Here is a 22,884-nt window from a genome sequence, read left to right as displayed (position 1 = left end):
ATAGAGTATAAAGAAAATGAAACTCATGACAGAAGGGTTGGATAAAGGGTGACTTCTTTCACCAGTTCTTTATTAGCGCTTCAACAGGGATGTACAGTTAACAGCTGGTGAACAGGACAGATCGGCATTTACTACAATAATGTTCCACTTCCACGCTCATGCATATTCGGGATTTAGCAGGTTGGCAAAATTGGACAAAAAAATCGACCTTGCCAGCTTCTTGTTGGGGGAGTGTTGAGTGAGGAGAGTATTATTATTATTGTCAGGAGCTATAGTTTAGTTTAAGGGCACACAGCTGGAGTGAAGTAGAGGAGGTATTGGCAACAGTAAAGGAGGGACTCCTCAGAGTTAAATGTGTTGTGCTACTAGCAGCAGTTACAGTAAGTGAGGTTTTGTAAACAGTGAACGGTAATAAGGCAGCTGGTTACACTACAGACAGGAAGTGATGAAACTGCTCATGGCACAAAGATATATTGATGCAGGTCTGGCAGGGACATAACATGCAGATGACAGATGTTTGGGGAGTGCACTATTCTTTAATCCCACACAAATACATACAAAACTGACTATCAACGTGACCTTAGAATGCGGGTGGACGTACATTACTGAGCCATTTTTTCCACTCTGTGCCATGCAAACACAACAGACCTTTTTTTCCTAAAACAACAACCAGCCATTACAAAGTTGATGTCACAGGGAGCTGGTGAGCATCAGAGGCACATATGAGGAGCTTTACCTATGTATTCTGGTGAGGTGAACACTGTCTGATTAAAGCGAGATAATCATAACTGGCTGGAAAGGAGATCAGTGAGAGTGAAGTGAGCCAGTTGCTGCATATCTGCTTCTAAGTGGTTTAAATAGAGAGACTTATTGCAGGAAAGGAGTTGTGGTAAATTCCAGAAACAACGTTTAAACTTACTGAGTTCCCTTTAACCATGGGATTCGCCCGTGGTCATTTTCTCAGTTTCTGTTGCTGAAAGTTTCCACAGGTTAGGAAGACTCAGGACTCCATGAGATGCACAAGAACACTTAAAGGAATAACCTGACATTTTGGGAAGTACGCTTATTCGCTTTCTTCCAGAGAATTAAATGAGAAGATTATACTACTCATGTCTGTACAGTGAAGCCAACGCCTAGCATAAAGACTGAAAAAAGGTAAACAACTAGCCTGGCTGTGTCCAAACAACCAAATCTACCTAACAGTACTTCTAAAGCTCACTAATTAGCATGCATCTCATTTGTTTAATCCGTACAAAAAGAAGAAAAACGTTTGTTTTATGGGAGGTTATATGCCAAAGTATTTCTAGGCGGTCGCAACTAGTTGCTGGGCAACTAACCGAGACTTGAGGAAATTACTGGTTTCGGCCAAGAAATAGTCCGGTAGCAATACATAAAAACAAAAATATCTTTAAACATGGCCCCCCCCCATGTTTAAAGATATTTTTTTTGGGGGACATGTTTATTTTACCCCCTAAGGTTTGTGTACAAAATGTTATGTGACCAAATCATGGAGTATCTATCGTACACAGTGCTGTCTTTATGCTAAGTGTTAGCCAGCTGTTTGTGGTAGCTTTATATCACGCATACAAACGTGTAGTGAGTGCTTTCAATCTTCTCGTCTAACTCAGCAAGAAAGCGAATGAGGTTATTTCCCGAAATGTCAAACTTTTCCTCTGAGGCAACTAAATGAATGGTAAGAGTGCATGGGAACTGTGTCAAACGTCTACTCCCTGTCGTTCACACACACTGACAGGGTGCAGAGAGTGAGGCTAAACATTGCACAGATGCAACCAGTCCCCTGCTAATCAAGCCCCTGTGATTGGCTGAGCAGTGATTAAAATCTCCACCCACACAGAGCTTTGACTGGTGTGCTCTCTCTGTCTGTCACGCTACCTCGCCTGCCCGCTACTTTAAAAAGGAGTTAAGCTTTCGCTCAATGTTGGCAAAGGAGTCGTCACCCATGTAGTCGATCTGGCCCGCTTCCCAGCGCTGCTTCCTCTCCTGTGATGAAACCTTCTGGGGAGGAGGAGCGAAGGGTGCCGGGTGCTCTTTAACATCCTCGTGAAGCTTACCCTGCGTGACAGATAGAGACAGAGAATGAATGAATCATGAAACGGGACTGGAGCAATACTTTATAAGGCCTGGTTTCTCCACATTGTGCCGTACTCGGCTGAACACTATTTTCTTCCCACAATCAGTTCATGCGAGGGTTTCGTCAGGAGACTCAAAAGGACAAACGAGACCTGCATTGCAACACGCTTGCAGCAGATAAGAGTTGAGTTTCACAGATGACGAAAGCTGTTTATCCTAACATGAACAAATAGAAAAGTTTGGCTTCCTACAGTGGATAACACATTCAATAAGTCAAAACCAATCGAAACATAATGGCTCTAGTGAGTAAAGAGCACATTAACAGACCGTGCTAGATTTAAGAGAATTTAACAAAGAAAATCAAATACTGTAGTTTGAGTAATGTATTTTTAGATAATTGTTTTCCACCAAAGATTTAACTACTGGACACAAGGTGTCTGATACTTTACTGAAAAGCCCATTCTCAGTGTATGTGCACTGGAGACCTTAAGCTTCCACATCACACTTCTGTAAGTTACATATTGGACTATGATTGGCTTCCAAACTACGTACACTTGTTGTTGTCTGATTTAAGGTGGGTGAAAATAGTACTCTGGTGTCAAACTCAACAATACTTTTGAGTGGAGGGGGACTTTAAACCTTGACTATGTACATTTTGAAAGAATAATTAACGAAACCTACACTCAGGGATTGTTTTGTACTGCTACAGCCCATCCTGGTCTGGTATGACAGACAGCATATGGTGGCTAATGTTAGCAAACTTTAGATGGATATTGCCGTTTTACAGAGTAAGTTCACCGATTTCACCTGGTCAGGTCGCTTAATAATGAAGAATAAAGAATTTGGGGAAATTCTGGAAGATGTATTGTGCCACTGTCCCGTAATTGCCACTCTTGGCCACTGTGACCACTTATAACCATTTTTAAAATTCCTACATTTCAAGATTCAGATTTTTGTTAAAGTGCTCATATTATGCTCATTTTCAGGTTCATAATTGTATTAAGAGGTTGTACCAGAATAGGTTTACATGGTTTAATAATATGAGCACTTTAAGACTGTATAAATTTGTCGGTGTGACACATGATGGCTCAGTTTCAGGGAATTGGGCAAAGCTGCAGGTTCTGGCAGCTTTCCTTTTCTGACTAACTCTGTTGCAACAGGCAGCATAGCAACTTCCTGCTAGTTACTGAAGAGCTGAACAGCTGCTGGAGCCACCCTGCATGTTTCATCATTATCAGCAAGCTATTCATGCAGTCATGACACGACTAAGATAACTGGAAATACCTGCGGCAACAAACACAACTTTTGGCAACAATTTGGTGCTGAGGAAAGTGAAACAAACATTTTCTTGACTTCTTCTAACCAACCAGTACTTTGGAGTTTAAGAGGAAGTCAAAAAAAAAAAAAAAAGATTCAATATATGGCACTTTCACCACTTGGTAAATTCGAAATTGATAAATAGATTTAAACATTTTGAAGACGTGCGAGAGAAAGTAATTAGAGTAATTACAGGTTTCGACACAGTCAGGACATGACGATTATGCAACAGGCTAAAGACACAATCACAGCCATCCTGGTTTATGTTTCAACACATGCATAGCCACCACAATGACACCTAGAACCGGACACTCGTCTTTCACACACACACACACTCAAACGTCACAACAGCTGACGTACGTCCTCAATCGCCTCTGCGAAGCCGCTGTTGAATGGCGTGTCCCCGTAGGCCTGCTGCAGTAAAGGCAGCACAGATTTGGCGTACAGCTGCCACCACATGAGCAGGTAGTCGGGGTGCAGATGGCACTGTTCAGGGGACAGGGCGTGATCTTTGACCTCGCCCCTCTGAGCGTCGTAGGAGTAGCTCCATGGCTTCACCTTACCCAGGAAGTGCACCACCTTGGCATCATGGCCGTACCTGTGAAAACACAGCACGCAAAGTGAATGAAAGAGGGACTGGGATTTGTGAAATGAGATGCTGCCACTATTTGCAATCTACATTCTACATCTTTAACACGTACTGAACCAAACTCCTCTACAGAAGGACACACACAGTACAGATATAAATAAAACGAAGTATACAGGTGTAGCTACAGGAGCTCCTCTGTTTTGAGGCAGGTTGTGGCAAAGTGTGTGTTGTCCCTGCTCTAAATTTCAGCAGGTTCTTGTAATTCAACACCCTTCACACACACACACACACACACACACACACACACACACACACACACACACACACACACACACACACACACATACACATACAACATTTGAACTGACCTTGGATGAGCTTTATGCCTCCTAACACACAAGCACCCTGACGTTTTATAAGGAAAGCTACAGAATCAGAGCAATAAGTCGGCTACAGAAACACTGGATACATTGTGCGTTTGTGTGTTTGTGTGTGTGTGTGTATCTAACTCTTTAAAAGCTGGCAGGTAGGAGTAGATGGCGATACTGCTGAGGTTGTAGATGAAGGGAAGGTGTTTGGAAATGTCTGCCGTCGCCCAGGTGTTAAAGAAACTGTTGAGAACTCCCTGATCTCCACCTGCAACAACAGACACGCACAAATCCGCTCAGAATGACAGACATAATAATAAAGTAGAGCAAAATGGGAGATGGCTTGGAGCTCTGGTTTGGCATGTTACAATAAAAAATAGTAATAGTCCTGTCAGAATGATTCTGCATTTTTGCTCTTAGCGAATGGGAGAGGAGTTCGAAGACGTAAGAAAGAATTGATGTTCTTTCATTTACATACCATTTACCGTATCTGACCTCTGACCTTCTGCTGAAATCCATTCAGACACTCTATAGTACCTACCTGAATGGTCAACACCACACACACATACCGCACAGACTGTCCTTTCTGACATGTATAAATAGAAACTGAGTGTTGACAACGCTGAGAGAGGATGCTGCACACGGTGAATGACAACATATGGTGAAACACACACTCATAAACAGATAGAAGATGTGTGTGATACAGTGCTAACTGCAGACAGACAGCAGGGGTGAGTTGGCAGTGTGAGGGTAAAGGTTAGACCAGGTCAGAGTTAAGATTAGGACATCAGGACTTCAGATTGTGTTCTAATGAGCCTTTAAGAAAGAGATAAAAAAAAAAAAAAAAAAACACTCGGGCCTCACCATCGAAGCTGCCGTTTTCACTGCAGAACGTGAGCAGCTTGTCGTGCGTCTCATTGGACGGCCTGAAGACAAACACCCCAGAGTTGAAACAGTCTGGCCAACCAGGATCCGGCGCTGCAGATAGTTCCTCTCTTTCAAAGAGTTCATCTATATTTGACAGCACCTGAATACATTCAAATAAACTTAATTTACTTACTCGAATACATGTTTCAATTATCAATATTTCCACATTCCATATATTAATTTGCAATGAAAATGCAGAAGTCTGCGGCCCCTTTTACTCCACTAACATCGCACCCTCTTCTCTTGAAGAGTCTACGAATGAAACGTGGACTGTTTAATGTTCTGATGAAAGAACAGTGAGTTGTGAGAGTAAAACCACTTAACAAACAACTACAACTACTTTTTAACTCCAAGGTGATTCTTCGTTGCCACTTGTGTACGTTCTGTGCCGTTGTCAGGTTTTTGTCTCACCAGTGTGTCTGCATCCATGAACACACACTTGCTGTAGTGTGTGAGAGTCCAGCAGTGCAGTTTGGTGAATGTTACCCCCAGGTCCGGACGCTTCATCAGGGATAGATGAGCCGCATCGCCTGAGTCCATGACGTCCACCACACGCACCTCATCAAAAATGGAGCGGAGTGCATCTCTGCGACACAGACAGCATGATTGTGTCAGTGTGTGTGTTATATATTGACATTTGACAATTTTTCAACCAACATCAGCGATGTGTGTTACCTGCAAGGTTCTGCAACATGAGGTCCGACGAGTACGACCAGTTTCCTGGTCGTGTTGTGGTTTCGTAACGACTGGCCGAGAACCATCGCTCCCTTGGCGTAGCTGTCGTTCGTGGCCAACGTCACAAAAGCTTGGTCTGCTTGGAGAAACACACAAACACAATCATCAGCCATGTCGCTGGCTGGTTATAACATTAGTGTCATTACTTCTTTTGTCAGTCCTGCTTCTATTTATCTGCCTTTCAACGTCTCTTATCATCTGTGCTTGCTTGTTTGTGCTTGCCTGTTTGTGTGCCACTTGTTTGAATGTCTTGATCACTTTTGCTTAGGCCTGCTTTCATTATAGATGTAATGTAATTTATTTTAATTTGTTAACCATTGTATTTTAGGATGCCTTTTGTCAACTGGCCGGGGACTACAGTTTAAAAATTAGCTGTAGAGGCTAAAGCTGCTCCTTTTACTGTGCAGTTAATTAAAGGGGACTGTCCACGACATTATAAACTAATAACCTAAACTAAATGTATTAGTTTAAAATGTGTTTTATTGTACATCATCTTTATGAGAACAACCAGGGCTGTTTCACAATGGAAAATTATTTGATGTGAATATATATATATATATATATATATAATATATATATTGTAAAAAGTGAGATTTCCATGTCTTTTTTTTATTATAAAGCAGGTCCAGGTGCAGGTACAGTGAAAGTATCCAAATGCTCAATCCACAGAGAAATGCACACAGCCCGTAATCAGAAACTGTTCCATTAAACGAGACGTACAATTGTGATGTCATACTATATAGGTAGAAAGTGCTGCTACAGTGCAGTTACAGTCATTCCCCGGCTGCACTGACGCTGCAGAGAAGCTGAGAGCATAGATGCAAAATAACCAGAAATGCTGACCAATCAGATCAGACTGGGCTGGGCTTTTTTTCTGAAGGGGGGCTAAAGAGACACTAGCATTTCACAGAAGACAATGGAGCGATTAACACAAAAGGCAAATGTACCAAAATGTATGTAGAATGTGAATAGTTTATAAAAGCATCATAACAAACCATGTACACATAATTTTTTTTCTTAAGGACAATGGGATGCAGTTAAACTTTAATACTCACATGTTGCGCCGATAAGATAAACAAATCAACACCAGCTATTCAATGTTACAATTTTCTTTGTTTTAATTACCTCAAAGGACACTGTCCACATTCGACACATCTGGTTGTTGCAGCTTTTATTGAGCATTTATATTTACACTTGCTATTGAAGTGAGTAAACTTTCTCAGAGAGAAAAGGTAAGTAAGCTACAAGTGTGTACTTTCCACCACCAACCATCGGTGCCTCTGTCTCTTAATTTGACAGTAAATTACATTCAATTAATGCACCCTTTTCTGCTTTTTCCTCCATAACTTCAACAATCATGTCATGTCTATGTTACCCACTGCACCAGTACAAGTATGTCCAATTCATCTGCAGGCCTATTGTGTGAAGTGATGAGTCCCCTTTGCATACTTTACCAACTGCAGGGGGCACACTGTGCTTCTGCTTGAGTGGAAGTAGGCCCAGAGCCAGCACATTGTATCAAGCTGAATGCGTGTTGTTCGGGGTTTCTGGGAAACCTGATCGGCGAGGCAGTGCTGTACGGTTGCTAGGGTCTGTTTCAAGGAACTATAAACTGACTATCAAAAGAGCCTGAAGCTACGTACAGGAAGCATGGGTTGTGCTCCCACAGAGTTATCTGTGGCTACATATGACCCACACACTCTGGGTCTTACACACTTTCAAAATCATGAGGACAGATGTTTATGAAAACACTTTTTTGTTTAAAATGTTAGCAATAAATGTAATCTGGTGTGAGTGCACCAATTTTAAAATTTAATGGAGTAAATTTATATATATATATATATATATATATATATATATATAAAATGCATATACATTGCATGTATAAGGACATAAGCATTGCTTCCTTTATGTAATTTCATTTTAAAATGATGCTTGCCAAAATGCAGTACTGTTTATTTGTGCATATGCTTACTGTTATCAATCCTATATTACTGTATAGAGTTGTTGTTTGTTTTTTAATCTAGTAAACATTAATATAAGTATATTATAAAAGGTATGACCATACGGGCCTTTTATAGTATTAGAAAAAAAAACAAAAAAACATTTCAAGGCCACACACTGTGGCGCACGTACGCACTGAGAAACATCTACGTCAAGTTAATCAAAGACCCCACATTAACCCAGGAAGTGATACGCGTCTTCTTTAAAAATAATAGCGTACATGAGCTATGGAACAAAGTTTGATCTACCTGTTCAAAATACTTTTTTTCAGTATCAATTTATAGTATGTTCTTGATTAATCGTTTGGTCTATAAAGTACTGAAAAATGCCCGTCCGACCAAAAGTCTAAGGCATTTTTGCTTAAAAGAATGACTTTACTGCTATATTATTAAAATGGTTTCAGATACATTTTTCGACAAAGTACACCTACATTTATAGAGTAATCGTTTGAGCTCTAGTTTATAATTTGATTAAGGATACATTTATTCAAAAATAGGCACCATGGAAATGAATTATAAAATAAAAACTAAAATAGCCTACCAGTAATATCTTATAAAGTTCTTATATCTTGATTTTATTTCAGGGCTCCTCTACAAGAAGGGGCTTCAAGATTATGTAATAATGCAGAGGTCGCCTATATTTTCTTTCTCAACAGAACTCTCCCTTTACATTTTATTACTCAACCCCGGTTGCATTCAAAATGGTTTGATTTTGAAAATTGTAACCGGAAGTGCTCTTTTTGATTTTCGATAGCTTTACTTTTGGTCCAAACCGCTGCAGCAACTCATCAAATCAACACATCTCAACCCTTCAAATGGCCGCAGCTTTTATGGCATGAATAACGATTTAATTAATATCAATATGCGAGTAGCAGTGCGTTTTGCAGCCGGTGTTTTCCGCAGCGTTTAATAAAATTCTCGATATTTGAGTAGAAAGGGGCAGGTCGCGCATCCCCGGTCCGGTCCGGTCCGGAGCTGCCGTGTTCCGATGTCAGTGTGGCGGCTGCGAGTGTCGGCGGAGCCCCGGTGTGTCTTACCTGACATGGTGTGATGAGAGTCCACCCGGGGTCCGGGGGTCGTGATGGGGCAGATGGAGGGCTTGCACTGCGTAGGGCAGAGGCACAGCAGCTGGGAGCAGTCCAACACAGGAATTAAGCCCCACATTTTCCGGGTCATGTGACCAATGACAGCTGACACGCCCCCCTGCGTGTAGTCCATATAGTCTGTAGAAATAATTCTGAAACCACCACAGATGTAATAGCCAACAGTGTATGGCTGCAACCGCAATACCACAGTGTAGAAATACTCTGTTACAACTATGATGCATTTTAAATGTTCAAAAGTACATCCATATCAAAATATACTAGAGGTACCAAAAGTAAAAGTACTCATTATGCAGAACGCCCCAGAATAAAATAGGCCTATATTATAATTACTGATGCATTCAATTTTAATTTTAAAAAGAAAATTTTCAAACAGTAATCTAAATATGCTAAGTAACGAGCAGGCCAAACCATAGCTGTCAGATTAATGTAGTGGAGTAAAAAGAACAACTTTTCCCTTTCAAATGTGGTGGAGTGGTATAAAGTAGCATAACATTGAAGCTTATGTGTACTGTACTTTTAATTAAGAAGAGTTTTGAGTGCAGGACTTTTACTCTTTATTTTACACTGTGGTATTATTTTTTTCAAGTCAAGGATCTGACAATTTCTTCCACCACTGAATACAAGGTAGTTAATGTTTCCCTGTTTTATCCCAACCTATCGGTTTATACGCTGTCATAACAGAAGATTAACTTGTTAGGATGAGAAATGAGTTATGTCTGATCACGGTCTGAATTTAGTTTATAGAAGAATTTAAGTTCAAGTTGCCAGAAATTACAGTTAATATAATGTGTGTCCTGTCTGTTTTGGTTTAAGAAGTGTATGGCAACATGCAGCAACATATCAGCAGGATGATCTTTACCACACTGCTCTACTTTTCTAAGAGAAACAGGAAGATCCTCATTACTATATTAGATTTAGTCAGCACTGCCTCCTAATGGTCATGACTTCACAATACAGCTGAATGAAGCATCACAGGTTCAACTACACACAGACATACAGGTGGTGCAGCTATTATTACATTAAATATCATTAAGAAAAGATCAAAGACAAAGTGTGTAATGCAAAACATATTTTGTCTTTCTACTTAAAGGATAGGTCCAAGTCTGTCTGAATACAATATTCACATAATCATTGTCCTTTGCATATAACTGTGAAGAGATCCCATTGTAGGGTGACTGCACTAACTGGTGGACCAATTAAAAACACAACAAAAGTGCCCTCTTGTATTTCCCCATGGTAGATAAAGCATGATCAAGTGCCCTCTATGGTGTAAATGGGATAAAGTATTTAATTTAGTCATTAGTCATTTAAAATGGTTCGGCTCAACTGAAAACCAAACTGTGCAACAGATGTACTGTATAATAATCCTTTACATTTATGTCTTTAACTCCAATAATAATACTGATATCACTATTGTTTAAGTAGAAGTATCTTTTATACTACTATAAGCTCATAAAGGCAATTCATTTGACTTTCACCGTATTTCTAAGCTCACTGTATGCAAGAGTAGAAATATGTGCATCATTAAAACTCTCTATATGAATTCAGACTATTTTGTAGCCTATTTGTGTGCATGCCTGCTTGTGTGCATGCTGTATTTTTTCACTCTATTTACCTTCCTGCGCATGTGCTCGGAGTTGCCAGTGAATAATGCATGAGGCTTATGAGAAAGTCTCTGGCCGGCTGTTACACGTTTACACCAACAACTGATCCTGGCTCAGGGTCCACAACCCAAAACTGTGGCTGGTGCATCAACGGCTGGAGGTGGAGCACTTACCTGGGAGCTGCATTCAGTAGGAGAGGGTAACCGGAGAGCACCTCAGAGTCACAGAGTGAACCTGGGCTGATCAGGTGTCTGAGTTGAGAGACCTGAAGGGGGGATAGAAAGATGGAGTCCTTTGTCTGTGTGGAGTCAGACGCCAATTTTAGATTCGGTGTAACTTTGTAAGGAACAGGTATAAAAATGTCTTTAGTGTGTTTGTCTGAGCCAAGAGAGAAACATTTTGCACAATCTCGTGCCTTTGTTTTAACTGGTTATGGGACTGTGCGTGTCTTATAGAGCAGTGGTAGAGGTGAAAGGAGAAACTGACAGGAACAAACAGAGAAAAGGAGGTAAGGTGAAGACAAGAAAGGGGTGAGGAGAGTTGGAAAAGTGATAGAAAAGGAGAGAAGTGAAAAGATGTCTGTAGCAAGCTGATTTTCTACTTTGGACTGGCCCTGCTCCGGACTCTAAGCCCTTCAGCCTGCATGGGACTGAATGTAAGCTCCTTACTTCTATTGTTTCCTTACATTACAGTTTGACTATTCTAAAACACAGGTAAACTTTGCTGCACAATGTACAGTTGGCAAACTCTAATATACTGCAGATACAGAAGTTCACTAGCCTAAACATATAGGTCAAATGACAGTGATTTAGGAAGAGCATCACAACCAATTATTTTTAAGATATAAGAAAAAAGGCATAGCGATAATAAAAAAAAGTATAATCTGCTTTAAGGGATTGCCATGTGTTAAAGAATAAAAAGTTGACTGTTGCGGTAAAGTGGAGCAGTTTAATCTAAGTGATGCCGTTGGCTCTGTACCTCAGGTTACAGGGCATTGTGTGGCAGTGAGACAGTCCTCATGTTTTAAACATGACAGAAATACAATATATGGCTCCTTCATCCCAAATACTATTTTCCTACAAAATGCAGCAAGCAGGACAGGAAAATGTAGGTTTAGCAATTATTTACTCAATTCAATATTAATTGAAATTCCGCTTCAATTGATGACTATTCCAAAAATGTTCAATGAAATAGGCACAGGGCCAGGACACAATTAGCTTAGCTTAGTTTAGCATGTAGGAATTGGGGAAACAGTGAACCGCTCCATCCAATGGTAACAAAACCTGCCTACCAGCACCTTGACAGCTTACTAATTAACACAATATGTGGCTTGTTTTATTCGTGGACAAACCAAAGCTGAACAAAATGACAAATTGTGGTTTTACGGGAGGTTATTTTTTGGACAGAATCACTTGCCAGGCAACCAGTGGAGACTCCAGGAAGTCACTTTGACCTGAAAGAGCGTGGTAAAGTGAGTGGGAGAGTGGTATCCATCTTCTCATTTAACTCTTGGCAAGATAGCAAATATTCCCTATGGATTGAATATGGATAGGGTTATGTCTAGAGCAATGGTTAGGGCTTAAGATAAGGTCAGTCCTCTTTAAAGAGCACATTGGTTCACAGTTTAAGAGATATGTCTGCCTGGTAGGTTCAAATCAGGGCAAAAATGGCTCCAGAGCAGCACCTGATGCCAACATGAGGACATACAGACATCAGTGTGTGGATATGCTACACATACTATTTTATTGACTATGTAACTTTTTATGCTTCCTCCAGTAAAGGTTCATGCACTTTAACTGCAAATGAATTGCCTGGAAGAGACAAACTGATGGTTCTCATTATGTAGACAATAACACCATGTCACAGTTGAGGTGTTAAATGTTAACTGTCAGACTACGCCTGTCCCAGGGTCCAGGCAGGCCAAAGGTCCACTGCGTGCCTCTCCTGAGTGACTCCTCCTTGGAGAGATAATCAGCTCTCCAGCCTCTCTGGGATCCAGCTTCCGCTCTGCCCCAGTCTGAAGCCCTGCAGCACTCTGGAAGACTCAACTCATGTAGCCAGTCCAGAGGGACCTGCACCGAGAGGCTTATAACTCAACACAGGAGGACTAATAGGAAGCTCTTATGAAGGTACTCTGTCTTTCTCCTCAAGTAAAGAACCAAAGGGATGCTTTAGTGTAAAATGCTAATGCTTCAGGAGTTTTATGAGGAAACGCAGGTGTGTGCGAATATGCCTGTATGTGTGTGCGAATAGTCGGTGCAGAGTAAATAAATGACAGTGAGAAGTCACAAGGCTACCCTGGACAAATTCCAGTATATAACCTGACACTTCCTAATTGTTCTTCTACTGTACAGTATTGATCAATCTTGCAATTGAGCTTCTACTTTGTGATCCAGAACTGTGCGTGTGTGTCAAGGTAGTTACAGTAAATACCAACCACTCCTAAACACCATCTCAGAGCTAGGCTATAGGTGCAGACTACTCGTTTTCATATTTGGTAGCCTAGGACACACACACAGGTTGGTAGTAAGAGGGCTGCAACAACTTGGGATGGCCAAAAAGAGGGCTAAACAGCTTGTACCATTTTTCTTCATGTGGACATAAATAAATGGTTAAAATGTGTGTGTGTGTGTGTGTGTGTGTGTGTGTGTGTGTGTGTGTGTGTGTGTGTGTGTGTGTGTGTGTGTGTGTGTGTGTGTGTGTGTGTGTGTGTGTGTGTGTGTGTGTGTGTTTGTGTCTATGTGTGTGTGTCTGTGTGTGTGTGTTTTCAGGTATACAAAGAAGAAGCTAAAATGGAGAATCATGTCACCCAGATTTCCCGAGACGACCTGGAAGAACTCAGGGAGGCCTTTAATAGAATTGGTCAGTTTATCCCTCACATGCATTCACACATCTAACCTGACTTGTATTGATAGGAATTCTGGCCTTAGTAACAGTTTTACAGCTGACCATAAAGCGTGACTCTTATGTAAGTATTTTTATTGCTTGGGTTATTGAGTATGTATGTACTTTGTTGTTTGTGAGATAATTCCAGATGTAATAATGAGACGTTGCCAGATTTTATCAGTCGATTATCATAGGTGTATAATTAAAAACAGATGCTGATGATAGTAAGCAAAATACTGTAATTAAGGTATAAGGTTACATTCATATTACTGTATGATATACAATGACAAGGCACAAAAGATAAACTGGGGGTCGGGACCCTACAAGGGGTCAGAAGATCAATCTGACAGGTCGGTGGCTCTGAGAGGCTGTAAAAATAATTTCTTGTCTTATCAGTCACATACAATCGTACAGTACAATGTAGTAAAATTCAATCTCTGCATTTAATCCATCCTAAGCCTTAGGAACAGTGTAATTAAATTGTGTAATATATATATATATATATATATATATATATATATATTGATAAAAAAGACTGATGATAAAAAAACTGATGATGATGTTTAAATTGTAATACCGTACAGCAATGAAACCAGAAACATCATCAGTTTTTTTTATCAATGTCTATCACTGTTACCTAACATTAGTTTACTGTAATAACACTAAACCCAAAGTAGAACAGAGGCTGATGGTGGTGATAACATCTAATGCCACAAGATCAATGATCTGTATTACATTGCTTTGTAGTCAGAGGATCAACAAAGTAATTATAATTCATCCTCTAGGGACCACAGATGTACAGTATGTACAACCTTTGAAGGCAATCCATGCAATAGTTGTTGATATATTTGAGTCTGGATCAAAGTGGTGGACCAACAGATGCCACTAGTATTGTTTTGACATTTTTCCTCTTAATTATTATGAAACACCAGATACTTTGATCTCTTTAAGCCTGTCAGTGAAAGAAATCCAAAAAGGCTTCATTTTGGGAACTCACAAGCCAAAAAGCCTGGTCATATATGTTGACAATTCAACATATATGGAGAACACAGTTTACAATAATACTGGAAATGAATAAAAAAATAAACATGTATTTGGGTTTAAATGGAGCAGAAGTGTTAATGAAGCAATAACTTCTTATAAACTCAACACAACTAATTAAACTTCAATATCAGTCTGCAAATAACATAGAACCTATTATTAATTAAATTATTAGAAAATTACAGTCTTTTGTTTGTCCTTGCTTTTATCATCTGTGTGCACTGTTTACTAATAAATATTGAGCACATTAACCTCAGATTAATTTTTGTATAGCAAATTGACTTACTGTATCTGTGTGTGTGTGTGTGTGTGTGTTTCTCTGTGTTTCTATTTGTGTTCAGATATTGATAACAGCGGCTTCGTGAGCGACTTTGAGCTCCAGGAGCTGTTCAGAGAGGCCAGTTTCTCCCTGCCGGGCTACAAAGTGCGAGAGATCATGGAGACCTTCATCGCTGGAGACACCAACAAGGGCCGAAGATCAGCTTTGAGGAATTTGTTTCTGTGAGTTCTGACGCCGATTGTAAGCAAATATACAAACTTACTCTTCAAAACCTCGCATGGAGTAACACAGCCTGTCCATGTTCAGATCTATCAAGAGCTGAAGAGCAAGGAGTTCAGTGAGACGTTTAGGAAAACCATCACAAGGAGAGATGGGATCCGCTCCTTCGGAGGAACGTCAGGAAACTCCAGCGAGGGAACGCAGCACTCCTACTCTGGTGTGAGAGAGTATGCTTTGTGTGTGTGTGTGTGTGTGTGTGTGTATCATGATCAGATAGGGTTGAATTTGGATTGCTATGATTTCAGTGTACTAGATATGTGTCAATTTTGTGCATTTTTCTATCTGTATGCATGTTTGAGTGTTTTGTTTCACCGTGCATGCATATGTGTGTGTGAGTGTGTGTCCTGTGCTTATAAGCATTGAGCTGTGTGATGAGGCCGTACAGGCAGCGGGGGTGCAGATGGTGTACTGAGGCATATATGTATATGTGTGGCGTATATGTGTATTTTACAAATACACATATACAACAATGAAGCCCCGGTGAAAAAGAAAATGCGGACTGAGCTGTCTTCATGCATGTGTCTATTTTTGTGTCTGTGTGCCTGTGTTTGTGTGTGTGTGTGTGTGTGTGTGTGTGTGTGTGTGTGTGTGTGTGTGTGTGTGTGTGTGTGTGTGTGTGTGTGTGTGTTTAGATGAGGAGAAGGTGGCATTTGTCAACTGGATCAACAAAGCCTTGGCGAAGGATCCAGACTGTCAACATCTGCTGCCCATGAACCCCGACGATGAAAGCCTCTTCACCTCTGTCCGTGATGGCATCTTGTTATGGTAACACACACACACACACACACACACACACACAAGGAGGAATGTGAGATTACACGTCTGAAATTACATTTTGTTACTCACACTCCTTTTTCTCTTTCAGCAAAATGATCAACCTGTCTCAGCCTGACACGATTGACGAAAGAGTCATCAACACTAAGAAACTTGCCACCTTCACAATGACAGTGAGTAGTAGCTTTTTACAAGTTTAGTAGATCCATAACACATTATAATACAAATACTAAGAAATATGTAATGCATTGTAATCCTTACAGGCATATATTTAATGAGACACCAGATTTGTAAAGGAATAGTTTGACATTTTGGGGAGTATGCTTATTTGCTTTCTGGCCATAAGTCAAATGAGAAGATCGCTTTTTTGCTGTGAATTAAACAAAAAAAAAAAAAAAATTTTATTTTTTTTTTTTTTTATTTTTTATTTTTTTTTTTTTTTATTTTGTCCCAGCCCCCCCTTTTTTTTTTCTTTTTTTTTTTTTTTTTTTTTAATCCTATAAATTTTTTGTCCTCCCTCCTTTTAAAATTATAATTAAAATAAAAATAATAATATTATTAAAAAAACCACAACCACCAAAAAAAAAAAAAAAAAAGTTTATTTAACAAAATGCAAAGCTATTCTTTTTAACAAGAACTTATAAAGTCCTGGAAACTTAAAATAACTTAGAAAGGAGGAAACTGTAACCTATAAATGTCAGAATGTGTTAGATTTTATTAAGCAGTTAACCAAACAACTCCTGTGGCTAACTCCTAGTAGTGTCTTCTAGAACTGTTTATATGGATTTCAACTAAGACAGTAACAGTTATAATTGTGGATCTCTAAGACCTAGCATTGGTTGTCCAATACCGTTGCGCTGTGCAAAACTTGTATATTAACTCTTTACTGCATACTTCCTGTTTTTTTCAGTTTTATATTTCTGTAGTTGCCTCCTCTGTGTAGAAGTAAAAATAAAAAATAAAGCATAGTCTTACATATTTGTTTTTTTATTTCTCACTGGGTGATATGTATTCATCCAGCCATCCATCTTCTAAAAAGAGCTAGATTAGACGGTTGCGTTTAATAAGTTAGTTATTATTGGAGGATTCAGGCCACAGTCAGTTTGCTTTTGCTGAGCTGTTACAACAGAAATTGCAAAAATGCTGTAGTTTGGCTATAAAATCTCTGACTTTGAGCCTAAAATGAACACGATGATACACAAAGTGAAAGGTCCCAGTGTACAAGCCTAGACTTGGGGAGCCTTTCTGCTTTTAAATCTGCAGGAGTGCGGAACTTGGGTGTTCTCGTGGACCAGTCCTTAAAATTTGATAAACACATCTCATCTGTAATCAGCTCCGGTTTCTTCCAACTTCGTTTACTGTCTAAAATCAAAGGCTTTCTCACCCTGATAACTCTGGAAATGGCGGTTCATGCATTCATCACGTGTCGGCTAGATTATTGCAATTCACTCTACTGTGGTATATCTACTTCTCAAATTGCCCGTCTTATCCTTAACTGTCGCAAATATGACCATATCTCTCCTATTCTCAAATCTCTACATTGGCTGCCCGTTCGACAGAGAATAGATTTCAAAATCCTTCTCTTTGTCTTCAAATCTATACATAACTTAGCTCCCGTCTACCTATCCAAACTTATTCATTCGTACACCCCTCCCAGAAGCCTAAGATCACACGACCAGGCTCTGCTGGTAGTCCCTCGTGTCAGACTAAAGCGTAGAGGGGAGCACGCTTTTGCGGTGGCAGGGCCTCGTCTGTGGAACACCCTGCCTATAGGGATCAGAATGGCCCCCAACCTTGCTATCTTCAAGTCGTCGGTAAAAACCTATTTATTCTCATTAGCATATCGATCTCCTTTTTAGGTTGGTTCTTCTTTTTTATACTTGAGTGTTTTAAGGTTGCTCTTAGCTTTGCTGTTTTTATTTTGTGTTTTATGCGTTGTCTTGCTGGTTTTATTTTCTTATATGCTTGCTCTGTAAAGCACTTTGGCCTGTCTAAATGTGCTATATAAATAAATGAACTTGAACTTGAACTTGAACAAATCATTTACATTCGTAGGAGAATCTGGTCCTGGCTCTAAACTCAGCCTCAGCGATCGGCTGTATGGTGGTGAGCATTGACGCCCATGATCTGATGGCTGGGAAACCCCATTTAGTCCTGGGACTGCTCTGGCAGATTATCAAGGTTGGCCTTTTTGCTGATATAGAAATCAGCAGGAACGAAGGTCAGCAACAAACACCCACACACTACGCAATACAATAACTTCACAGTTACTGTACACCATTACTGCACAGTAGTTGGAAGGTAGTTTTTATTCTAAACATGAATGTCATTATTTGTAAAAGAACAGGTTGGAAGTTAAGCCATTTACCCCCCAAAATATTAAACTACTACGTTCAATGGACGCTGCTAAACTAACAGCATGTGTGTCTCCAGGTCTAATGGCCCTTCTGAGAGACAATGAGAGTCTGGACCAACTGATGTCTCTCTCCCCCGAGGAGCTGCTGCTTCGCTGGGTCAACTATCATCTAAGAAACGCAGGAACAAGCACCATCAGCAACTTCAGTGAAGACATTAAGGTCCCCTACAGAGAAAAAACACACACACACACACACACACACACAATTACACCAACACAAGAGTGTAACCCCTTCTTGTACTGTACCACTGCAGGACTCGCGAGCCTACTTCTACCTGTTGGACCAGATTGCTCTCCAAGACGACTATAAAATGAACGTCAAGATCGACATGAGCGGCCTCAATGTGAGTCGGCTTGTTTTTGCAAAGTTCTCAAGTCACAGTGGATAATGTCAAATGTGAAGGTGATAGAGTTGTGAACAAATAAAATACAATTTGATTATCATCTTCTTTGCATCTCTCTCTCTCTGCTTTATATTATCCTGCAGATGTACATCAATTAAACTAAATGAAGTGACCTTCCTATTGGATTTTGCTATGATTTTTTTTATATATATACAGCGTCTGTACCGTGCTTGTACACATGTCTGTTTTATGTGGTATGTGTAGGAGCGTGATTTGGACCAAAGGGCTGAGCTGATGCTGCAACAGGCGGCCCGGCTAGACTGCAGACAGTTTGTTTCTCCTCATGACGTTACATCTGGGAACAGCAAACTCAACATGGCCTTCGTAGCGAACCTGTACAACATGCATTCTGGTTTGCAGAAGGCTCAGATCAACGGCAACGGCATAGAGACTGCACACATAGAGCGTGAGACACATCCCTCACTAAAAAGATATTTTGTCCAATATGATTAGGCTGCATTATGTCATGGTCTTGAGGCTGCTCTTTGCTTTTCTAGCAACCCAAAATGAAAATCAAGTCATCAAATTGTGACACAAACACACCTCAGTCCAGAATGTGCCCCATAATGATGAATGTGCAGGGAACTGATGTAAAGCTAGACACACGGGTTATACAGTAAAACCAATAAAAAAGTCCAAAGAAGGTGTGACAAGTTATGGCATCCATAAATCCATATATACTGTATGTAAGCTATAGCTGAACCTAAAGAATCCCTGTCTGGTGACAGTAACTGTAATCCAAACAGCTGGTAGAGAAGGTGATGGTGTTTATCATGTCTTCATGTCTTTCCAGCTGAGTCCAACGAAGAGAAAACATTTCGAAACTGGATGAACTCTCTTGGTGTTTCTCCATATGTCAACCACCTATACTGGTATGTCATCAGTTACACATCAGGGTGTATGTGTGTGTGTGTGTGTGTGTGTGTGTGTGTGTGTGTGTGTGTGTGTGTGTGTGTGTGTGTGTGTGTGTGTGTGTGTGTGTGTGTGTGTGTGTGTTAATCTTATCAAGGAGGGGGATGGATGCTTAACATTCCTACAGTTACAGTACCTATTTATACCAAGTACAACCAATAATGAGGGCAATTTGAAAATGTAGGCAAGCAACATCAGTGTCCTCTTTTGGTAATTATGTTCACAAATTGGCTTTTATTTAGTTTAACACTTATCATTTCTTTCTATTTATTTTATTTCAATTTTTAAATTACATATTTGATGTGCTCTTGTGAGTATAGTCATTGTTTTATATAGTTTAGAATTCTTATGCACTACTTTAAACTTGTTTTTGAAAGGTGTCATATAAAAAAAGTTTATTGTTATTATAGTAGTATTTGTATTAGTATTCTACTGGTAGACATTGAGCAGGGAGTTGAATAGGGTGCCTTGCTCAAGGGTTACAGCTGAAATAGTATTGTTATTACTTCATTTTCACAGCTTCTGTTAACAGCCTCCTAATCTAAAATTGACCATCATTTTACTTAATTTTGTTCTCTGTCCTACTTTGTCCCTTAAGACTTCAGAACCTTAATCTCATTTTATAATAAGTGAAATGAATGGTTTTGAGTGCATGTTAATCTGGTGGGGACATTTTGAATGCCACATTGATTTATTGGACCAAAAGTAATCAAATGTAAACATATTGAGTCCTAAATAGACTGGCCTTAGCCCGTAAAGTATCCACAAAATATTAAACGCTTTAGCAACAACTACATTTTTTTGTGCACATGCCTGAAAATAAGGTTACTCTTTGAGGTTTACTATCAAAAAGCCATAATCTGTTATACCTTAGTTATTTACAATTAGGGATACTAAACCAAACTTAGCATGGTATAAATCTTAAATATTTTCTTACCTATTTTTTTCCTCTTCTATGATTCTTTTTTGTATGCATTCCTGTTGCAAAAAAAAAAAAGCAACTGTAGCTGCAGTGACACTTGTTTTCCTCACTTTCTCTATGTGTTTTATCTTCTGTAGTGACCTGTGTGATGGTTTGGTGATCATGCAGCTTTATGAGAAGGTTAATGTGCTGGTGAACTGGAAGAAAGTCAACAACCCGCCTTATCCTGTTCTGGGGGGCAATATGAAGAAGGTGTCCACATTATAAGTTATTATTATTATTATTATTATTATTATTATTAAAGAAATAGAAAGCTGGTGAACAATAAAATAAAATGAACATTGTTTTTCTTGGCATATCTTAGCTGGAGAACTGTAACTATGCTGTGGAGCTGGGCAGGGATGTGGCTCACTTCTCTCTGGTTGGCATCGGAGGAGAAAACTTGAATGAGGGGAGCCGAATGCACACCCTGGCGCTGATCTGGCAGCTGATGAGGAGGTATACATGCACTGTCCAAAGCTGTGGGACAGGTTACTTGCTGAAGTAAAATGTTTGGGAAAGACACACTGTCCATTTCAAATCAATTTGAGTGTTTTGGATACAACAGGTCCCTGTACAGTTTGAGTTATCCACCCTGCTTGTTATCCTTCAGGTACACAGTGCAGGTGTTGTCAGATCTGGGTGATGGAGAGAAGGTCGGAGATCAGATCATCCTCAGCTGGGTCAACACCACCTTGAGCCAGAAACGAAAAGATACACAGATCAGCAGCTTCAAGGTGTGTGTGTGTGTGTGTGTGTGTGTGTGTGTGTGTGTGTGTGTGTGTGTGTGTGTGTGTGTGTGTGTGTGTGTGTGTGTGTGTGTATGTTGTATAAACTCAAGGCTGCATTTGACCCTGTTTCCTTGTTTTCTGCAGGACAAACTGATCAGCACCAGTCTGCCAGTGATTGACCTGATCGACGCCATCGCTCCCGGTACCGTCAAGTGGGACATGGTGAAGAGAGGAGAGAAAGGATTGCTGAAGGATGCTGATAAACTCAACAACGCAAAGTAAAAGACAAAATCTCCACACCTTTTCTCTCTTCTTGCAACTTTGTATTTGTCACTAGGTTGAATACTCCAAACTGCTCTCTCTTCCTGTTCCTTTCCCAGGTATGCAATCTCATTGGCTCGTAAGATCGGAGCTCGTGTCTACGCGCTGCCTGAGGATTTGGTGGAAGTGAATCCCAAGATGGTGATGACGCTGTTTGCCTCCCTCATGGGCCACGGTTTGAAAAAGGACAAACGCTGAAACGGACATGAACAAAACACCTGGAAACCAACCACCAATATACATTTTGTTTCTAAGCGCTTTTTATCATTGTTCCCCCCATCTTTTCTATTATCATAATTTTCTTTTACACTTAAACTTTCTTTGATCAAAGCAAGACAGTCACGACAATAAGCCTACCTAAAGTTGGAAATCACCTCTTATCAGCAAAGCCACTGCATTTGCTATCTGTGATTTTATAGAACAAGCTCTTAATTGTTGTTTGCTATATTTTATAGCGCATTACATCTATTTACTTACTTCTGCTATATGACCAGAAAAGGAGATTCAGCTAAAGGAAAAGCAGAATCATACACACCTTCCCTTTATGCCTGTAAATGTTGTGCACTTAATATTGCTATTTAATTATTAAAGAGAATCTATTAAATGTACCAAGCAGCCTTGTGTGTGTGGTGTGTGTGTGTGTGTGTGTGTGTTGTGTTGTGTGTGTGTGTGTGTGTGTGTGTGTGTGTGTGTGTGTGTGTGTGTGTGTGTGTGTGTGTGTGTGTGTGTGTGTGTGTGTGTGTGTTATGCATGGTTAAATAAAGGAGAAAAAATAGTGCTCAAACAAAGTAGCTTTTCTGGTCTTGGATGAGTGAGTCATTATGTGCAACTCTAATGTGATTTTTAAATGCACAAAGTAAGCAGAACATACGTAAAAACAAACTTTCACCTTAAAACAACATGTAGTACTGTATGTATGAGTAACTTATTTGTAGGTAAAGAAACTACCTTTTTTGTAGTTGTAGGATTAAAAGGAGACATTATACCGTGTCACACAAAAAACAGTTGCTTTCACACAAAAAACAGTGGTGGAAAGTAACTAAGTGCATTTAGTCAATTACTGTACTTAGGTACAATGTTGAGGTGCTTGTTATTCCATTTTGGGCCACTTTATACTTCTACTCCACTATATTTATCCT

At 39.9% G+C, this 22,884-nt stretch overlaps 2 protein-coding genes across 3 annotated transcripts; one reads left to right on the top strand and one right to left on the bottom strand.

Moving 5' to 3' along the window:
- Window positions 1-37: 37 nt before the first annotated feature.
- Window positions 38-9,206, bottom strand: LOC120549578 (glycogenin-1-like). Of its 2 annotated transcripts, none has more exons than XM_039786594.1 (7): window positions 9,068-9,206; window positions 5,968-6,106; window positions 5,704-5,878; window positions 5,230-5,392; window positions 4,507-4,633; window positions 3,769-4,006; window positions 38-2,073 (listed from the first exon to the last, which is right to left on the bottom strand). In XM_039786594.1, the coding sequence occupies exons 1-7, from the start codon at window positions 9,204-9,206 to the stop codon at window positions 1,906-1,908; spliced, it is 1,149 nt and encodes a 382-aa protein (XP_039642528.1). In that variant the 3' UTR covers window positions 38-1,905. The 2 variants fall into 2 exon arrangements, with proteins under 2 accessions (XP_039642528.1, XP_039642529.1); XM_039786595.1 differs by having other exon boundaries at window positions 5,968-6,103; window positions 9,068-9,201.
- Window positions 9,207-10,840: 1,634 nt separating this feature from the next.
- On the top strand, window positions 10,841-22,353 carry LOC120548629 (plastin-1-like). Its single transcript, XM_039784960.1, is given in 18 exon segments — window positions 10,841-11,395; window positions 12,649-12,869; window positions 13,512-13,602; window positions 15,009-15,139; window positions 15,142-15,168; window positions 15,254-15,383; window positions 15,859-15,991; window positions 16,092-16,173; window positions 18,056-18,221; window positions 18,434-18,576; window positions 18,671-18,760; window positions 19,025-19,226; window positions 19,614-19,692; window positions 20,792-20,906; window positions 21,019-21,152; window positions 21,307-21,430; window positions 21,569-21,702; window positions 21,805-22,353. Coding segments are annotated over 17 exon segments (1,926 nt in total). The 5' UTR covers window positions 10,841-11,395; window positions 12,649-12,863; the 3' UTR covers window positions 21,944-22,353.
- Window positions 22,354-22,884: the final 531 nt, after the last annotated feature.

This window comes from Perca fluviatilis, chromosome 20, assembly GCF_010015445.1.
Source record: "Perca fluviatilis chromosome 20, GENO_Pfluv_1.0, whole genome shotgun sequence".
Taxonomy (NCBI): Eukaryota; Metazoa; Chordata; class Actinopteri; order Perciformes; family Percidae; genus Perca; species Perca fluviatilis.
This window is presented reverse-complemented; position numbering and strand designations above follow the sequence as displayed.